Source organism: Zeugodacus cucurbitae, chromosome 5 (assembly GCF_028554725.1).
Source record: "Zeugodacus cucurbitae isolate PBARC_wt_2022May chromosome 5, idZeuCucr1.2, whole genome shotgun sequence".
In the NCBI taxonomy this organism is placed as follows: Eukaryota; Metazoa; Arthropoda; class Insecta; order Diptera; family Tephritidae; genus Zeugodacus; species Zeugodacus cucurbitae.
The window spans coordinates 3,644,407-3,660,517 of NC_071670.1; the positions used below are offsets into that span (position 1 = coordinate 3,644,407).

General features: G+C 28.1%; 1 protein-coding gene across 1 annotated transcript; it reads right to left on the reverse strand.

Moving 5' to 3' along the window:
- Window positions 1-8,911: 8,911 nt before the first annotated feature.
- On the reverse strand, window positions 8,912-16,026 carry LOC105208651 (cytokine receptor). The gene is made up of 4 exons (XM_011178617.3): window positions 14,234-16,026; window positions 12,288-12,594; window positions 11,385-12,225; window positions 8,912-10,986 (listed from the first exon to the last, which is right to left on the reverse strand). The coding sequence occupies exons 1-4, from the start codon at window positions 15,394-15,396 to the stop codon at window positions 9,056-9,058; spliced, it is 4,242 nt and encodes a 1,413-aa protein (XP_011176919.1). The 5' UTR covers window positions 15,397-16,026; the 3' UTR covers window positions 8,912-9,055.
- Window positions 16,027-16,111: the final 85 nt, after the last annotated feature.

Below are 16,111 nucleotides of genomic sequence, written 5' to 3' on the forward strand. Positions count from 1 at the left end.
GCACCTCCGAAGACAGCACACAACTGCCTGATTTTTCGATATTTTTATAAAAAAAATCTTTAAAAAATAGCTGAAAATATATCTTATTATGTCCAACAAACTTTGAAACATTTGATCGAGTACTTTCTTTAAAAAAAGTCACAAAAATCGCCTAATTTTTCATGGGTTACGCTGGTATAGCCCCTTAAGCAGTTTTAACAAAATTTTTAAATCGAAAAAAAAATCATCATCCACACTCAATTAGTAGTAATTAAATAATTCGCTTTAAAGACCAAAAAAAAGACAATCATTTCGTACCTTATCAAATAACTAGCATCATTTTCAATATAAAAGCTGATTTGTTGTAAAACAACAAAAATAATGTTATTGAAAGACCTCGTTTCTTTCCCTAGCGACAATTTTGTATTTCGCGGAAGCAATAAAGCTATATATTTCCGGATGGCCGGAGTATTTTTATTGATAGCTGATAATGAATATTCGGTGAAAAAATCCCACAATTATGTATTCGCCGAATTGTGCTCGCTTTCTGGCTATTAAATGTTAAATGTAAACTTTTAATTAAGTTAAAAAGTGCTTAAGCTCTTTGATGGTGCTATTTTTGTGGAATATTTCATTTCATAGAACATTAATTTGATGACTCGGCTTTTTGTTTGTGTAAAAGAAATATTCTTATCTTTTCTTTATTAGCTATCGTTTTTTTATAACTAAACTGATGCTAAATATATCGAAATTATAAATTTAAATAAAAAAAAATAAAAAAAATAAAAAACAATAAAAATAAAAAATATTAAAATAAAAATAAAAAAAATATAAAAATAAAAAATATATAAAAATATTAAAATAAAAATAAAAAAATAATAAAAGAAAAAATATATAAAAATATTAAAATAAAAAATATATAAAAATATGAAAACAAAAATAAAAAAATATTAAAATGAAAATAAAAATTATATAAAAATATTAATATAAAAATAAAAAATATGAAAATAAAAAAATATATAAAAATACTAAAATAAAAATAAAAAAATATTAAAATAAAAAATATATAAAAATATTAAAATAAAAAATATATAAAAATATGAAAATAAAAATAAAAAAATTTTAAAATGAAAATAAAAAACATATAAAAATATTAATATAATAATATTAAAATAAAAAATATATAAAAATATTAAAATAAAAATATAAAAATATTAAAATAAAAATAAAAAATATATAAAAATATAAAAATAAAAATAAAAAAATTTTAATATAAAAAATATATAAAAAAACTAAAATAAAAATAAAAAAATATTAAAATGAAAATAAAAAAATATAAAAATATTAATATAAAAATAAAAATATTAAAATAAAAAATATATAAAAATATTAAAATAAAAATAAAAAAATATTAAAATAAAAATATATAAAACTATTAAAAAAGAAATAAATAAAATAAAATTTTCGAAATAAGGTGTAAATTTTTTTTATGAAATTAAAAAAAAAAAAAATCACAGAGATCCTGTGTCAAGTTCAACTTGTGTGCAGTTATAAATAAATAATATTAACCGTTATTGTTAATTTAAAGCAGTGAAAATGAAATGCAATAAAAAAAATTTGATGTTGAAAATTAAATAAAAAAAAAAATAAACAATTTTCGAGTCTTTTCATAACCTCCAAAAAAATTTCACGCTTTTAAGAAATGAAAGAAAATCATTTTATACACATTAGATAAGTATTCGCTTTTATTTTTTTCAGTTTTTGCTTACAATTAATACACTGTAATATCTAACTTAAGATAAAGAAAATAAAAATAGTATGTCATAAATATATATATTTTATTTTTATTTAAAACCTTATATTTTTATGCTTTTTTTTAGTTTTGTGTTTTCTTTTTTTTTTTTCTTTTTTTTTTAGTTTTTCTTGTTATTTTTACATTTTCTGGTTTTTTTATTTTTCTTTTAGTTTTCCTTATATTTTTTGTTTAGGTTTTTTTTTGTTTTTTTTTTTTAGCAAAACGCAAGGCCACAGGAATAAAATATATGTGTTACTGGAAAAAAACACAAAAAATTAATAATACAAGTAAATTTTTAAGTATATTTTTTAAGGAAACTTTTCATTAATGTCGCAGTTGGCATTGAAGATTGCTTCGAAGCCATTTTTAGTTCAACTTAATCTAAAAGGAAAGTAATGCATTCAACAGTTGGTGAGCAGTGTACAGTCTACAAATACAGTTGAACTTCCCCAACTCGAATCAACATAATCCACAAAAAACTTCGAGTTAGAGAAATTTCCCGAGTTCGAGTTATAGAGTACTTCGAGTTATAGAAGTTGGGAGTTGTGGAAGTTCAACTATAGTTTAAAAAAATTTCAAAATTAATAATTTTTAGTGAGATTACATGATTTTTTTAGCTACCGTTGGAGAAATGAAAAAAATATGAAATAAATTAAATTAGTTAAATAAAATAAAACAATAAAATCAACATGTAATAAAATAAAATCAAAACGAAAAAAATACGTTTATATAGAAATACAGAAAATACTATGCGCTTCTTTTGTTTTTAGTTGAAAAAAAAAACGAAAAATATTTACATTAAAAAATTTTGTTAATCTTTTCTGCATTTTCTAATAATCATGTTCATAATCGTAAGACACACAAATATACAATTTTTCTGAAATGCAATTATTTAAGATTTAACATTGTCAATTGGCAATAAAACATAATATTTTCATAAAAAGTGTTACGATTATTTTTTTTCTTATATTTGCACAAATTACGTGTAGAATTTACATACATATACGCTAAAGTATCGGCATGAGTTATTTCACTTTTGTTACCAGAATATGGCGAAAGAAATATGCATTTGAATGAAATGCCAGGCTAACCTTGCGTAATACGCTTTAAATGTACATGTCTGTATATATGCATGTGTACATATAAATATAATATAATCAGTTTTATTAGTAATACTTTTTTGTTGTTGCATTGACATAAAAGAATTTCATGAAAAAACAAACGCTGCCGACATTCCCCATTCAGCCATGGCATGAATGTCAACAGACGGTATACTTTACTCATTTACGTGGAACACAAATAATTTTTCACAATAATAATAGTGATAAACAATGGTCTCTTAATTGTTTATTACTTAAAATCTACCATATACTCGTACATGCAGAAATTCATGGAAATTTTGAAAAAGTACGCCTAAAAGCGAAGTGGACATGATGCAATTGACAAACAGCTGGCAATTGTGTTTATTATGTTTAATTGTACAAATAATATAATTTAACTGTTTTGAGTGTTGTAGAACAATTTTGGTAATTTATATATTAATTAATATTTATGTTTATAAAGCATTATTTTTAAAGCATTTCTATGTATTGACAACCTCAAATGAGTCAAATTGCAATAATATTTAATTAACGGCAATAAAATAAAATGATAAAAACAATCATAAAAACATATAAAAAAATAAATAGAAATATATAAAAAAATAAAATAAAAAAAAACAATAAGAAAATAAAACAAAAAAAATAAAATCAAACACTAAAAAATATACAAAATCATAATATAAAAAAATCATAATAAAATATAAAAAATCATTAAAAAATAAAAAAGCATAAAAAATAAAGAAAAAACATTAAAAAAATCATAAAAAATTAAAAAAGTAAAAAAAAAATTAAAAAAAAAAATCATAAAAAATAAAGGAAATCATAAAAAATTCATAAAAAAAATTAATTAAAACAAATCATTAAATAAAAAAAAAAATTATAAAAAAATATAAAAAAATCATAAAAAAATTAAAAAAAAAAAAAATCATAAAAAAATTAAAAAAAAAAAATCATAAAAAAATTAAAAAAAGAAAATCATAAATAAATAATAAAAAACACAAAAAAATGAATTAAAACAAATCATAAAATATAAAAAAAAATCATAAAAAAATTATAAAAAAGGAAAAAAAAATATTTATTAAAAATTAAATGAATAATAAAAAGCTTTGTAAAAATAGTTAAAAAATTAGGTCAACAAATAAACAAAAAAAAAAATTAAAATGCTTTTAAATTACTATTTAACATTGATAATTGTTAAAAAATTAGATCAATAAATGGACAAAAATAAATAAACTAAAAATAATAATATAAAATTTCAAAATGTAGTATTAAAAACCGTTGTAAAACGCATTTTTTTTTAAATTTTGTGCTTTTTTCAAATATTTTATAAAAAAATATAAATAAACGGAAAAATACATCATTATTCATTATTATTATTTTTTTTTTTTGCTTATTTTGTTTACATTTATATTATTATTATATAAATATGTATACATATATACGCATACAGATATATTATTTATAAATTTCAATACACATTATTTACTTTGAAACTGTATTTTTAGTAAATTAAACGCCCTTTTTTCAAAAACAACAAAATTTCCACAATCTTTAATATGAAATAATGTTAGCTTTACGAGTATACATTTTCATAAGCATGGATCAGTTTTAAATTCTCAAAATATGGTATTTTATCAATTTTGCTTATGCTGTTGCAACTTTTTTGTACGATTTGTTTTTTTTTTCATGATTCTTATTTGCTTTTATATTTAGGTACACACACATTACGCTTAAGCACTTTATTTATTCATTTGTACGTATGTATATAATGTTAATCTCATAGTTTATGCAAGTTTATGGAAAAAACATATTGTTGAATGGTTTTCTTATTTGTTATGTAAAAAATGAATCACTATTTATTAATAACAAATTACGTTAGAAATTACAGTGGAACAAATTGAGTTTAAAAATAAAATAAAATACAAAAATTGGAGCAAATTGAGCAATAATTATTGTACCTAATTGAAATCGTTAATTTAAAGCAGTGAAAATGAAATGCAATAAAAAAAATTTGATGTTGAAAATTAAATGAAAAAAAATAAAAATAAAAAATTTTCGAGTCTTTTCATAACCTCCAAAAAAATTTCACGCTTTTAAGAAATGAAAGAAAATCATTTTATACACATTAGATAAGTATTCGCTTTTATTTTTTTCAGTTTTTGCTTACAATTAATACACTGTAATATCTAACTTAAGATAAAGAAAATAAAAATAGTATGTCATAAATATATATATTTTATTTTTATTTAAAACCTTATATTTTTATGCTTTTTTTTAGTTTTGTGTTTTCTTTTTTTTTTTCTTTTTTTTAGTTTTTCTTGTTATTTTTACATTTTCTGGTTTTTTTATTTTTCTTTTAGTTTTCCTTATATTTTTTTTTGTTTTTTTTTTTTTAGCAAAACGCAAGGCCACAGGAATAAAATATATGTGTTACTGGAAAAAAACACAAAAAATTATTAATACAAGTAAATTTTTAAGTATACTTCTTAAGGAAACTTTTCATTAATGTCGCAGTTGGCATTGAAGATTGCTTCGAAGCCATTTTTAGTTCAACTTAATCTAAAAGGAAAGTAATGCATTCAACAGTTGGTGAGCAGTGTACAGTCTACAAATACAGTTGAACTTCCCCAACTCGAATCAACATAATCCACAAAAAACTTCGAGTTAGGGAGATTTCCAGAGTTCGAGTTATAGAGTACTTCGAGTTATAGAAGTTGGGAGTTGTGGAAGTCCAACTATAGTTAAAAAAAAATTCTAAAATCAATAATTTTTAGTGAGATTACATGATTTTTTTAGCTACCGTTGGATAATGGAAAAAAATGTGAAATAAATTAAATTAGTTAAATAAAATAAAACAATAAAATCAACATGTAATAAAATAAAATCAAAACGAAAAAAATACGTTTATATAGAAATACAGAAAATACTATGCGCTTCTTCTGTTTTTAGTTGAAAAAAAAAAAACGAAAAATATTTACATTAAAAAATTTTGTTAATCTTTTCTGCATTTTCTAATAATCATGTTCATAATCGTAAGACACACAAATATACAATTTTTCTGAAATGCATTTCAATTATTTAAGATTTAACATTGTCAATTGGCAATAAAACATAATATTTTCATAAAAAGTGTTACGATGAAAAATTATAATTTTTTTTCTTATATTTGGACAAATTACATGCAGAATTTACATACATATACGCTAAAGTATCGGCATGAGTTATTTCACTTTTGTTACCAGAATATGACAAAAGAAATATGCATTTGAATGAAATGCCAGGCTAACCTTGCGTAATACGCTTTAAATGTACATGTCTGTATATATGCATGTGTACATAATATAATCAGTTTTATTAGTAATACTTTTTTGTTGTTGCATTGACATAAAAGAATTTCATGAAAAAACAAACGCTGCCGACATTCCCCATTCAGCCATGGCATGAATGTCAACAGACGGTGTACTTTACTCATTTACGTGGAACACAAATAATTTTTCACAATAATAATAGTGATAAACAATGGTCTCTTAATTGTTTATTACTTAAAATCTACCATATACTCGTACATGCAGAAATTCATGGAAATTTTGAAAAAGTACGCCTAAAAGCGAAGTGGACATGATGCAATTGACAAACAGCTGGCAATTGTGTTTATTATGTTTAATTGTACAAATAATATAATTTAACTGTTTTGAGTGTTGTAGAACAATTTTGGTAATTTATATATTAATTAATATTTATGTTTATAAAGCATTATTTTTAAAGCATTTCTATGTATTGACAACCTCAAATGAGTCAAATTGCAATAATATTTAATTAACGGCAATAAAATAAAATGATAAAAACAATCATAAAAACATATAAAAAAATAAATAGAAATATATAAAAAAATAAAATAAAAAAAAACAATAAGAAAATAAAACAAAAAAAATAAAATCAAACACTAAAAAATATACAAAATCATAATATAAAAAAATCATAATAAAATATAAAAAATCATTAAAAAATAAAAAAGCATAAAAAATAAAGAAAAAACATTAAAAAAATCATAAAAAATTAAAAAAGTAAAAAAAAAATTAAAAAAAAAAATCATAAAAAATAAAGGAAATCATAAAAAATTCATAAAAAAAATTAATTAAAACAAATCATTAAATAAAAAAAAAAATTATAAAAAAATATAAAAAAATCATAAAAAAATTAAAAAAAAAAAAATCATAAAAAAATTAAAAAAAAAAAATCATAAAAAAATTAAAAAAAGAAAATCATAAATAAATAATAAAAAACACAAAAAAATGAATTAAAACAAATCATAAAATATAAAAAAAAATCATAAAAAAATTATAAAAAAGGAAAAAAAAATATTTATTAAAAATTAAATGAATAATAAAAAGCTTTGTAAAAATAGTTAAAAAATTAGGTCAACAAATAAACAAAAAAAAAAATTAAAATGCTTTTAAATTACTATTTAACATTGATAATTGTTAAAAAATTAGATCAATAAATGGACAAAAATAAATAAACTAAAAATAATAATATAAAATTTCAAAATGTAGTATTAAAAACCGTTGTAAAACGCATTTTTTTTTAAATTTTGTGCTTTTTTCAAATATTTTATAAAAAAATATAAATAAACGGAAAAATACATCATTATTCATTATTATTATTTTTTTTTTTTGCTTATTTTGTTTACATTTATATTATTATTATATAAATATGTATACATATATACGCATACAGATATATTATTTATAAATTTCAATACACATTATTTACTTTGAAACTGTAAATTAAACGCCCTTTTTTAAAAACAACAAAATTTCCACAATCTTTAATATAAAATAATGTTAGCTTTACGAGTATACATTTTCATAAGCATGGATCAGTTTTAAATTCTCAAAATACTTCTTCGCTATAATATGGTATTTTATCAATTTTGCTTATGCTGTTGCAACTTTTTTGTACGATTTGTTTTTTTTTCATGATTCTTATTTGCTTTTATATTTAGGTACACACACATTACGCTTAAGCACTTTATTTATTCATTTGTACGTATGTATATAATGTTAATCTCATAGTTTATGCAAGTTTATGGAAAAAACATATTGTTGAATGGTTTTCTTATTTGTTATGTAAAAAATGAATCACTATTTATTAATAACAAATTACGTTAGAAATTACAGTGGAACAAATTGAGTTTAAAAATAAAATAAAATACAAAAATTGGAGCAAATTGAGCAATAATTATTGTACCTAATTGAAATCGTTATATAATTAACAATATTTAAAAAATAATAATAATTTTGTTATTATTATATTAATATTGAATAAAATAAAAAAAAAGAATATTTTTTGCAAACTATAATAATTAAAAAATATATGTTTAAGTCCAAATTAAAACAAAGTTATTAAGCATAAAATAAAAATAATAAAATAAGACATATTTTTCACAAATCACTAAAAAAATATTTGTAACGACGGAACATTGATATGAAAAGCTTTCAATAAACTCAAAATTTACAATTAAAATAAAATCATGTATTAATACAGGCATAACTGTATTTTCAAAAAAAAAAAATTTTAATTAGGTATTTTTCAAAAAAAAAAGAATTTAATTAGTCATTTTTAAAACTATTTTTTAGGCTTAAAATCTTAACTTATTATCTATTAACAATTACAAATATATAATTATAATTTCATATTAATACTATCGAGTACGCTTTAGCCTTTAATAATTAAAAAATAAAACGTTAAAGTGGTTATAGTTAACTTTTAAATGTACGAAATAATCGCAAAACTGTGTGCAAAACGCACTGAAATGCATTACAGTGCCACTCTAACTAACACAAATCAGTATTTGCAGCACTTTCCAACAAAGGTCAAATTGTAATTCAACACATACACTGCCTATTAAATTCACCTTCCAAAAACATGTGTTTAATGATAATATTTCAAACAGAATTTTTAGAGAAAAAAAATTCTTTGAAAGAAAAAAAAACGCACTTGCACTATTTTAATTTCGTTTTTGTTGCTGTTGCTGTTCCCCGAATTCTTCAACAAGTGAAAGTTCACTACATTTGTTGTAATTTTTATTCAGCTAGTGCATTTGTTGTTATTGTTATTCCTCTAGTGCATTTGTTGTTGTTGTTATTCCTCTAGTGCATTTGTTGTTATTGTTATTCCTCTAGTGCATTTGCTGTTGTTGTCCAAATTCATTCATTTCACGCTGCGTCACATAGCCCATGAGCCGCGGTTTAGCATCAGCTTGCTGTGGCCTATGTGCCGTCGTGGATGCGTCGCCTTGTGGTGGCGTTAGTTTGCCCAGCGCATCCAATGTTGTGTAACCACTAAAATTCGTTAAATTCGTATTGTTTAACGGTGCAGCACCTGCTGTTGCAGGCCCATTGAAAAGTAACGCTTGTAAAGTGCTTGGTTGCACATAACCGCTGCTGGTCGATTGGTTGACAGTTATCGGTGCAGTCGTCTGTGCTTTATTGTTAATTGAGTTGGCTGGTGGCTGTGTCACTGCACTTGGCTTTGTGGCATTTAGACTATCCACCGTTATATAACCGCTGTTATTAGCAACTGGCGCATTCGGCTGCTGCTGTTTTGGTTGTTGTTGACCTGTCCACTTTGCCGTAGCTGCACACAAATCACTTGCATTTATATAATCACTATTATTAACCGACTCAATGCCATTGGTGCGTATTTGTGGCGGTAGTGCCCAAGCGCTGGGCATTTTTAAATCTGTATCCTTTATGTAACCACTGCTACAGGCGGATACCTCGCTTACTTTTGCACTTGGTGTTGCTGCTGCTGCTGTTGTTGTCGGTGTATTTTGTGTCTCTGCGGACCATTGTGGCAGATCTGTGGGGTTAACGTAACCGCTGAAAGCGGCGACGGGTGCAATACTTTTCTTGTTTTTCGTCGCTGCCGCAAGTAGAGCATCCGCTTGCACATAACCATTCGTGTTGGCTTGCACTGCTGCTGCTGGTTGCACTGGCGCTTTTGGCTGCAACCAGGCGTTCAATTTGTCTGCCATTACGTAACCGCCAAAAGCACCGGCTTGTACGTAGCCAGTAGGCTCTTCAGTTATGCGCTGCAATGGTGCTACGTCCTGTGCTTCCGGTTCACCGCTAGCACCACCACTGCTACCTGTGCTACCCATCAACGAATCGGACGAACTTTCAGAGTGCGCGTAGTCACGCAAATCTTCCACATTGTCCGTGAGCTGTGTTGTCGCCGTCAGCGCGCTAATACTACGTTCGAATGGCAACTCATCGCAAATGTAGCCCGAGTCATGCCTATGTCGGCCCAACAAGTGATGCTCCTCATTGTGCAGTCGCTCGTGGTTGTCGTGTAACGGTTGTGAGGTTATGGTGCGCGACGGTGACGTTGCTAGAAATTCATTGACGTGTATACCACCAACATCACCGTTGATTATGGTGCCGCCGTTAAAGCCACCGCCGCCAGCGGCATTCGCCTTCTTGATGTGTGCATCCAACGCTTCGGGCAGTGTGCATTGTATATCGCTCATCATTTTCCATTTTTTCGTCGCGAAGAACATAAGCGCCATCAACATCAGTGTTGTGCAGACAATCATTAAAGTGATAACGGTAATTTTACCAAGTTGTCGCTGTGAACAACCGAAGCTAGTCAGCGGATACCAATCCGACTTGTACAAGTAATAATTGTCTTTATTGTGATAACGCAACAATGCAGACTTTTCACGCGCTGCAACCGCTGCATTGTCCGTACCTACACATACTAATTCTTCGTTACCTTCGTAATGATGTATGTCCGGATCGAATTCGATCTGGTGTTCAAGCACATCCTGTGGATTCACTTCGTTATTCGCGAGCACACCCGCATTTATGGCGCGCACTTCCACTTTCGTTTGATAGTCCGGATCGGGACAGGCGGGTATACGCAGCACACAGCTATTGCCGAAGACGACGGACAGCCGACGACGTTCGATATAATCACCGCGTAACACAGTTACGGCGATCTCATAATAGTCCAAACGACCGCCAGGCTGGCTAGGTGGCGACCACTTCACCTGCACTTCTTTTAGATTCACGTACGTTGTACCGGAGTAAGCCATTTTAGAGGGCGCTGCACAAAGAGAACATTATTCAAAGGGTGTACAGTGAAATTCAAAAGAGGAAATAATTTTACGAAAAAGAAATTAAAAAATCATAAAAAATAAAAAAACATAAAAAAATAAAAAATAAATAGAAATAAAAAAAAAATATGAAATAAAAAAAATAAGTAACTAAAATAAAATAAAAAAAATTAAAATCATTAAAAATATTAAAAAAAAATAATAATAAAAAAAAGAAATCATTCAAATATTAAAAAAATAATAAAAAAAGAAATCATTCAAATATTAAAAAAATAATAAAATAAAAGAAATCATTCAAATATTCAAAAAATTAAAAAAAAATCTCAAATTTTATGTCGCTTAAAAAAATGAACTTTAAAAAATTACGATTTTCATAACTGAAACTTACCGCTCATAAACGTAGTGAAGTGTACATCGTTGCTGTGATTCGATCTGTACGTTGTGACCGCGATAATAAACACTTTGTACGACGTGAAACTGGTTAGATTCGTCAAGAGGAAACTAATATTGTTGCGATCCTCCAAAAGCGTGGTATTCACCGAAATTTCCTTATTATTTAGCTTCACAATATACTCACGTATATAACCGTTACTCTCGCTGGGCGCAAGCCAGCTGATGTTCGCCGTCGTATCTGTCAGCACAGTCACCTGTAAGCGTCGTGGTGGTGAAGGCGCCGATTCGTACGTACGCACCAGTAGTTGTTCATTCGGTTTGCCCGCCTTCTCGTGGGAGAACATAAACATTTCCAAACGATATTGCGTAAACGGCTTTAAGCCAGTTATATTAAACTTATTCCAATTCTTATCGATTTGTATCGTTGTGGGCGTATTAATACATGCCGCCTTTTCGGCACGCACCGTCTTAGCGCTCCGACTGAACGGCTCAAATAGATCGTCCGCTACGCTAGGCGGTGTTGCGCGCTCGTCAACTGTTGTTGTATCAGCCACCTCGCAATAGGTCAAATTATAACCACTCAAAATTGATGGACATACTGTCTTTGAGCTCCATTGTACGCGCAATTCAGTTGCGGTTGTGGATAAGACCTCCGGTTCCATGGGTTCAAAATCGGCATTCACGTCAACACTGCACGAAGTCCAATGCATACCGGTATTATAATCCATATAATTGGCGGACACGGCGAGCGTTAACGAGTGATCATGTTCGACCGATTGTGGTTCCGTAGCGAAGCGATGCGTCTTGCTGCTCACATGACGGAAATGTATTGAGCCCTGTGTTGAAATTAGATTTGAGGTTATGGAATGGAATTTTTTTATGTTGCTATTGTACTCACTCTGCAATCGGTGGGCATGGCCAATTTCGAATAACACCAGTACACGGTATAATTTTGTAGACCCTCTTGCTTTTGTGGTGGCAGCCAGGTTAGCGTGTACGAACGATTTGTCTCATGGTAAACATTATGTATGGAGTGTGGTGTATAATGTTTGGCAAATCTACTCGTTTGTGGATATATGGTAATGAAGCTCGAATTGGCGGATTCCCCCATATGATTACGACTACTTAACTGGAAAGTATAGTGCAAAACGTTGTGCCAATCGAAAATGGCAAAATTTGCCTCTTGTTGCCGTGGCCGTAGTGCTCTGTAATCAATTGAGTGTGCAATTTTTTGTTTATGCATTATTTAAAATTATTTTATTATTAGTCAGTCTTATGTAGTATTAACACAAAACACCAACAATACAGTTAGAACTGTTTTTTACTTAATTAAATTTAAAAATGAAATGAAATAAAAATGTTCATTGATTAAATGTGTTTATTTTAAAACAGGGGTAAACCGCAATCTTGGGTGTTACGTTTTTTTATAATAATAATATATGTATGTCGCTATATCGCTATATATATATATATTTTTATAAGTTCGACCGTCGGCAATTGATAAGCCAGTAAAACAAACATATTCGGGGATTCACTGAAGGTGTGTACTTAAGAGATAATAGCAAATGTGAGACGAACTAGCGTATTAGCCAAAGTTTACGTTTATCGGTTACTTCGCTATTATAAAAACGAACAAATTTCACTTAAAATCTCTTTAAAATTCAACGTTTAAAAATTGTAAATTTCTTAAAATACACAAAAATGTCACATAAGTACATATTTCCAAATATTCTATGAAAAACTTGTTATGTAGAATTATTAATAAAAAAAACTAAACAATTTTGTAGCGACCGCAAATTGCAATTCATAGTTAAATTTTGTGTTTTGAGAAAACCGTTTTCTCTGAAGTTTACAAATATCTATACACATACATACAAATTTTTTGTTTATGCAGCAAAATAGTTTTTATTAAATATTAGCGCGTATATGTGTTTGTTTGTAGGCTGAAACCGCATGCATACCAACGGATGAGCATTACGCAGATAATAAGCAATTTCAATAGAAATCAAATACAATATTTGCTAATCAAAAAAGAACACAATAGAAGAGCGCACAATTCAACAAATACACTTACATATGCATACATATATATTTCGTAACACTTTAAACAATGAATTCTTGGGAAGCACAGACTGTTTGGCACATTGCAAGTATTTTAATATTTATTTCTCTTTAAACGCGGTTTATTTCATTTTATTTTTTATAGAATTCTTTATATTTATAAATTCTTTATATCACGCATATAAAATAATATTTTTTAGTAATGTGCAGTAAATACATATGTAAAAACAAACGCGTACAATTATTTAATTAATATAATTTTTATATAACAGCAATCACTCATATTCTCAGAATTACCTATAACAGTGCCATTGACCTACTGTAGTTAGAATAATTTTTATTTTATTTGTGCACTACTGCGTTTATCTTATCAATTTGCGAACTTTAAAAAATATAATAAAAAAATGAAATTATTAACGCAAACTAATTCGCGTGTAAAACACTAAATTATATCATTATAATATATGTATTAAGACGATTTCATTATTTCCTTTTTCGTCCTAATAAAGCATAAAAAATTATCAGATTTAAGCTATGTATATTATTATTTTGTGCATATTCATTGTTAATAAAAAGCTCACCACCAGTGAATTCTCTAGTATAAAATGATGTATGTATGTATGTATGCACATGCACTACACGATGACAAATTGTTTATTTACTTTCTTAGCAATTGTCAAAAATGATTGCCGTGAATCGGAAGTTATACTTGTAGGTTTTAAAATTACTATAACAAATACATATTTCCTCTTTTAAATATAAAAAAAAAACTTAGTAGCTCACCTGGTTTGTCCATTGCTGTGCTTTTCCAACGCACGTATTATGTACGTAAAGTTATCGCCATTTTCCTCCCACTTTTCTAATTGCTCCCAATAGAGGCGCACTTCGGTTTCCAATGGATTTATATAAAAACCGCCATTATCAGTGCGTGGTGGCCTATCTGGCATACGTGGTCGCGTACGGAAACGATACTTAAATGTTTGACTCCACATATCCTCACCGGCAACAGCGGTACGCACTTTAACTCGTAAACGCAACTCATACCAATAGTGCGCATATGGCAGATCAATTAGTGACAACTTACAACCGCGATCAAAGCGTACCAAACGTGCTTGCGTACTAGCACTGATATTTTGCACTGCAAACCCATCTGGCTGTAATAGTATTTCCCATTGTAATCCACGGTGTTTGTTCGGTGAATATGAGTCATATTTTGGCATACTCCAAATGGCATCCATACTATCTTTGGTTAATTTCGTAATACGAAAATCTTGACCTGGTCGCGCTGGCACCATAACATTCAGGTTGTTGATGGTGAATTCTTGCTTAAAGCTGCCTAGGGAGTTGCTGCTGTGTACTTTAAAATGGTATTCCTCAACTTGTGGCCGGTATAAATGCTCCGCGGTGATGTTACAAACCACTAATGGTTTCATATCAAAATTACAGTATGCCGGCGTTTCATAATCCGGTGAATTGATGTAGTAGGTGAGATTGTATTGTGTAAGTACGGCATTTTCAGGTTGAGTGAAATTACAAACCATATATTCGAAATCAAAACTACGACAATCGAATTGACTGACAGCGCGCGGTGGGGTGCCCACGTTTATGGTTGATTCTGCGATTGCATCCATATCACATTTACAAAGTAGCCTTAGCGATTGTTCTCGTGCATTTCGAAACATATAAACGATGTAACTTGTGTTCATTACCACAATGTCCTCCGGAGGGACACGTAGCTTGGTCAGTTGATTTTCGAATATCATTTCGCAAGGATATTCAAATCGGGTGGGATTTAAGAGACATGATATATTCACACTGTCTCCCACATTAAGATCAACATGTGATGGTATTGTCATACCCACATCATCCTCATGGAATGCAGCGATTAAGAGCGCTAAACACAACACAATGGTTGTGCTGCTAACGTAGCGCAATAATTCACACATTTTGCATATACTGCTATAGAATATTTTGCCACTACTGTCTAATATAAATATGTATGTTGTGCCCGAAAGCAACCAAATTATTTCACCTTTTTTTGCTGTTTTATTGCAGAGGCAGCGATTTGTCCAATTCGCGGAAATATGCAGGCTATGCAGCACCTTCTTGCACTTGCATCACAAACATGCACACTTCCCCTCCTTCGTTTCACTTGTGTATGTGATCTACACTGCGTCCTTCTGGCGCATGTATACACGCACACACAACACTATGCACAACAGCGCAGATCGAATTTGAATTCTTGGAAATTCGTTTACTTAGAAATTGACCTTTCTGGGAAAACTTAATTTGGTTTCTTCTCAAATTTTATATTTCCACAACATTACAAATAAATTATAGCCACACATTAAATAATCATGGATTTTAGCTAAATATTTCACAGATTAATACGTTTTTAGGCAGTTTTGCGTATAATAATTTTACTGAAATTTTCAAATTCTCGGAATTGCACCACACACTGTCTTCTTGTACGTCTCTCTCTCTCGTTTATTTACAAGCAAGTTACACGCACTACGTCAAACACAACAAGTCGAAGCGGAGAACAAATTACAAATGAATGTGCAGTTCAAAGCAGGCAGCACCTGTACTTGGGTTGCCATTTCACAACAAAAAATTATACACAAATGTCAAACTGGCGTGTTGTCAAGCGTGACATAAAAC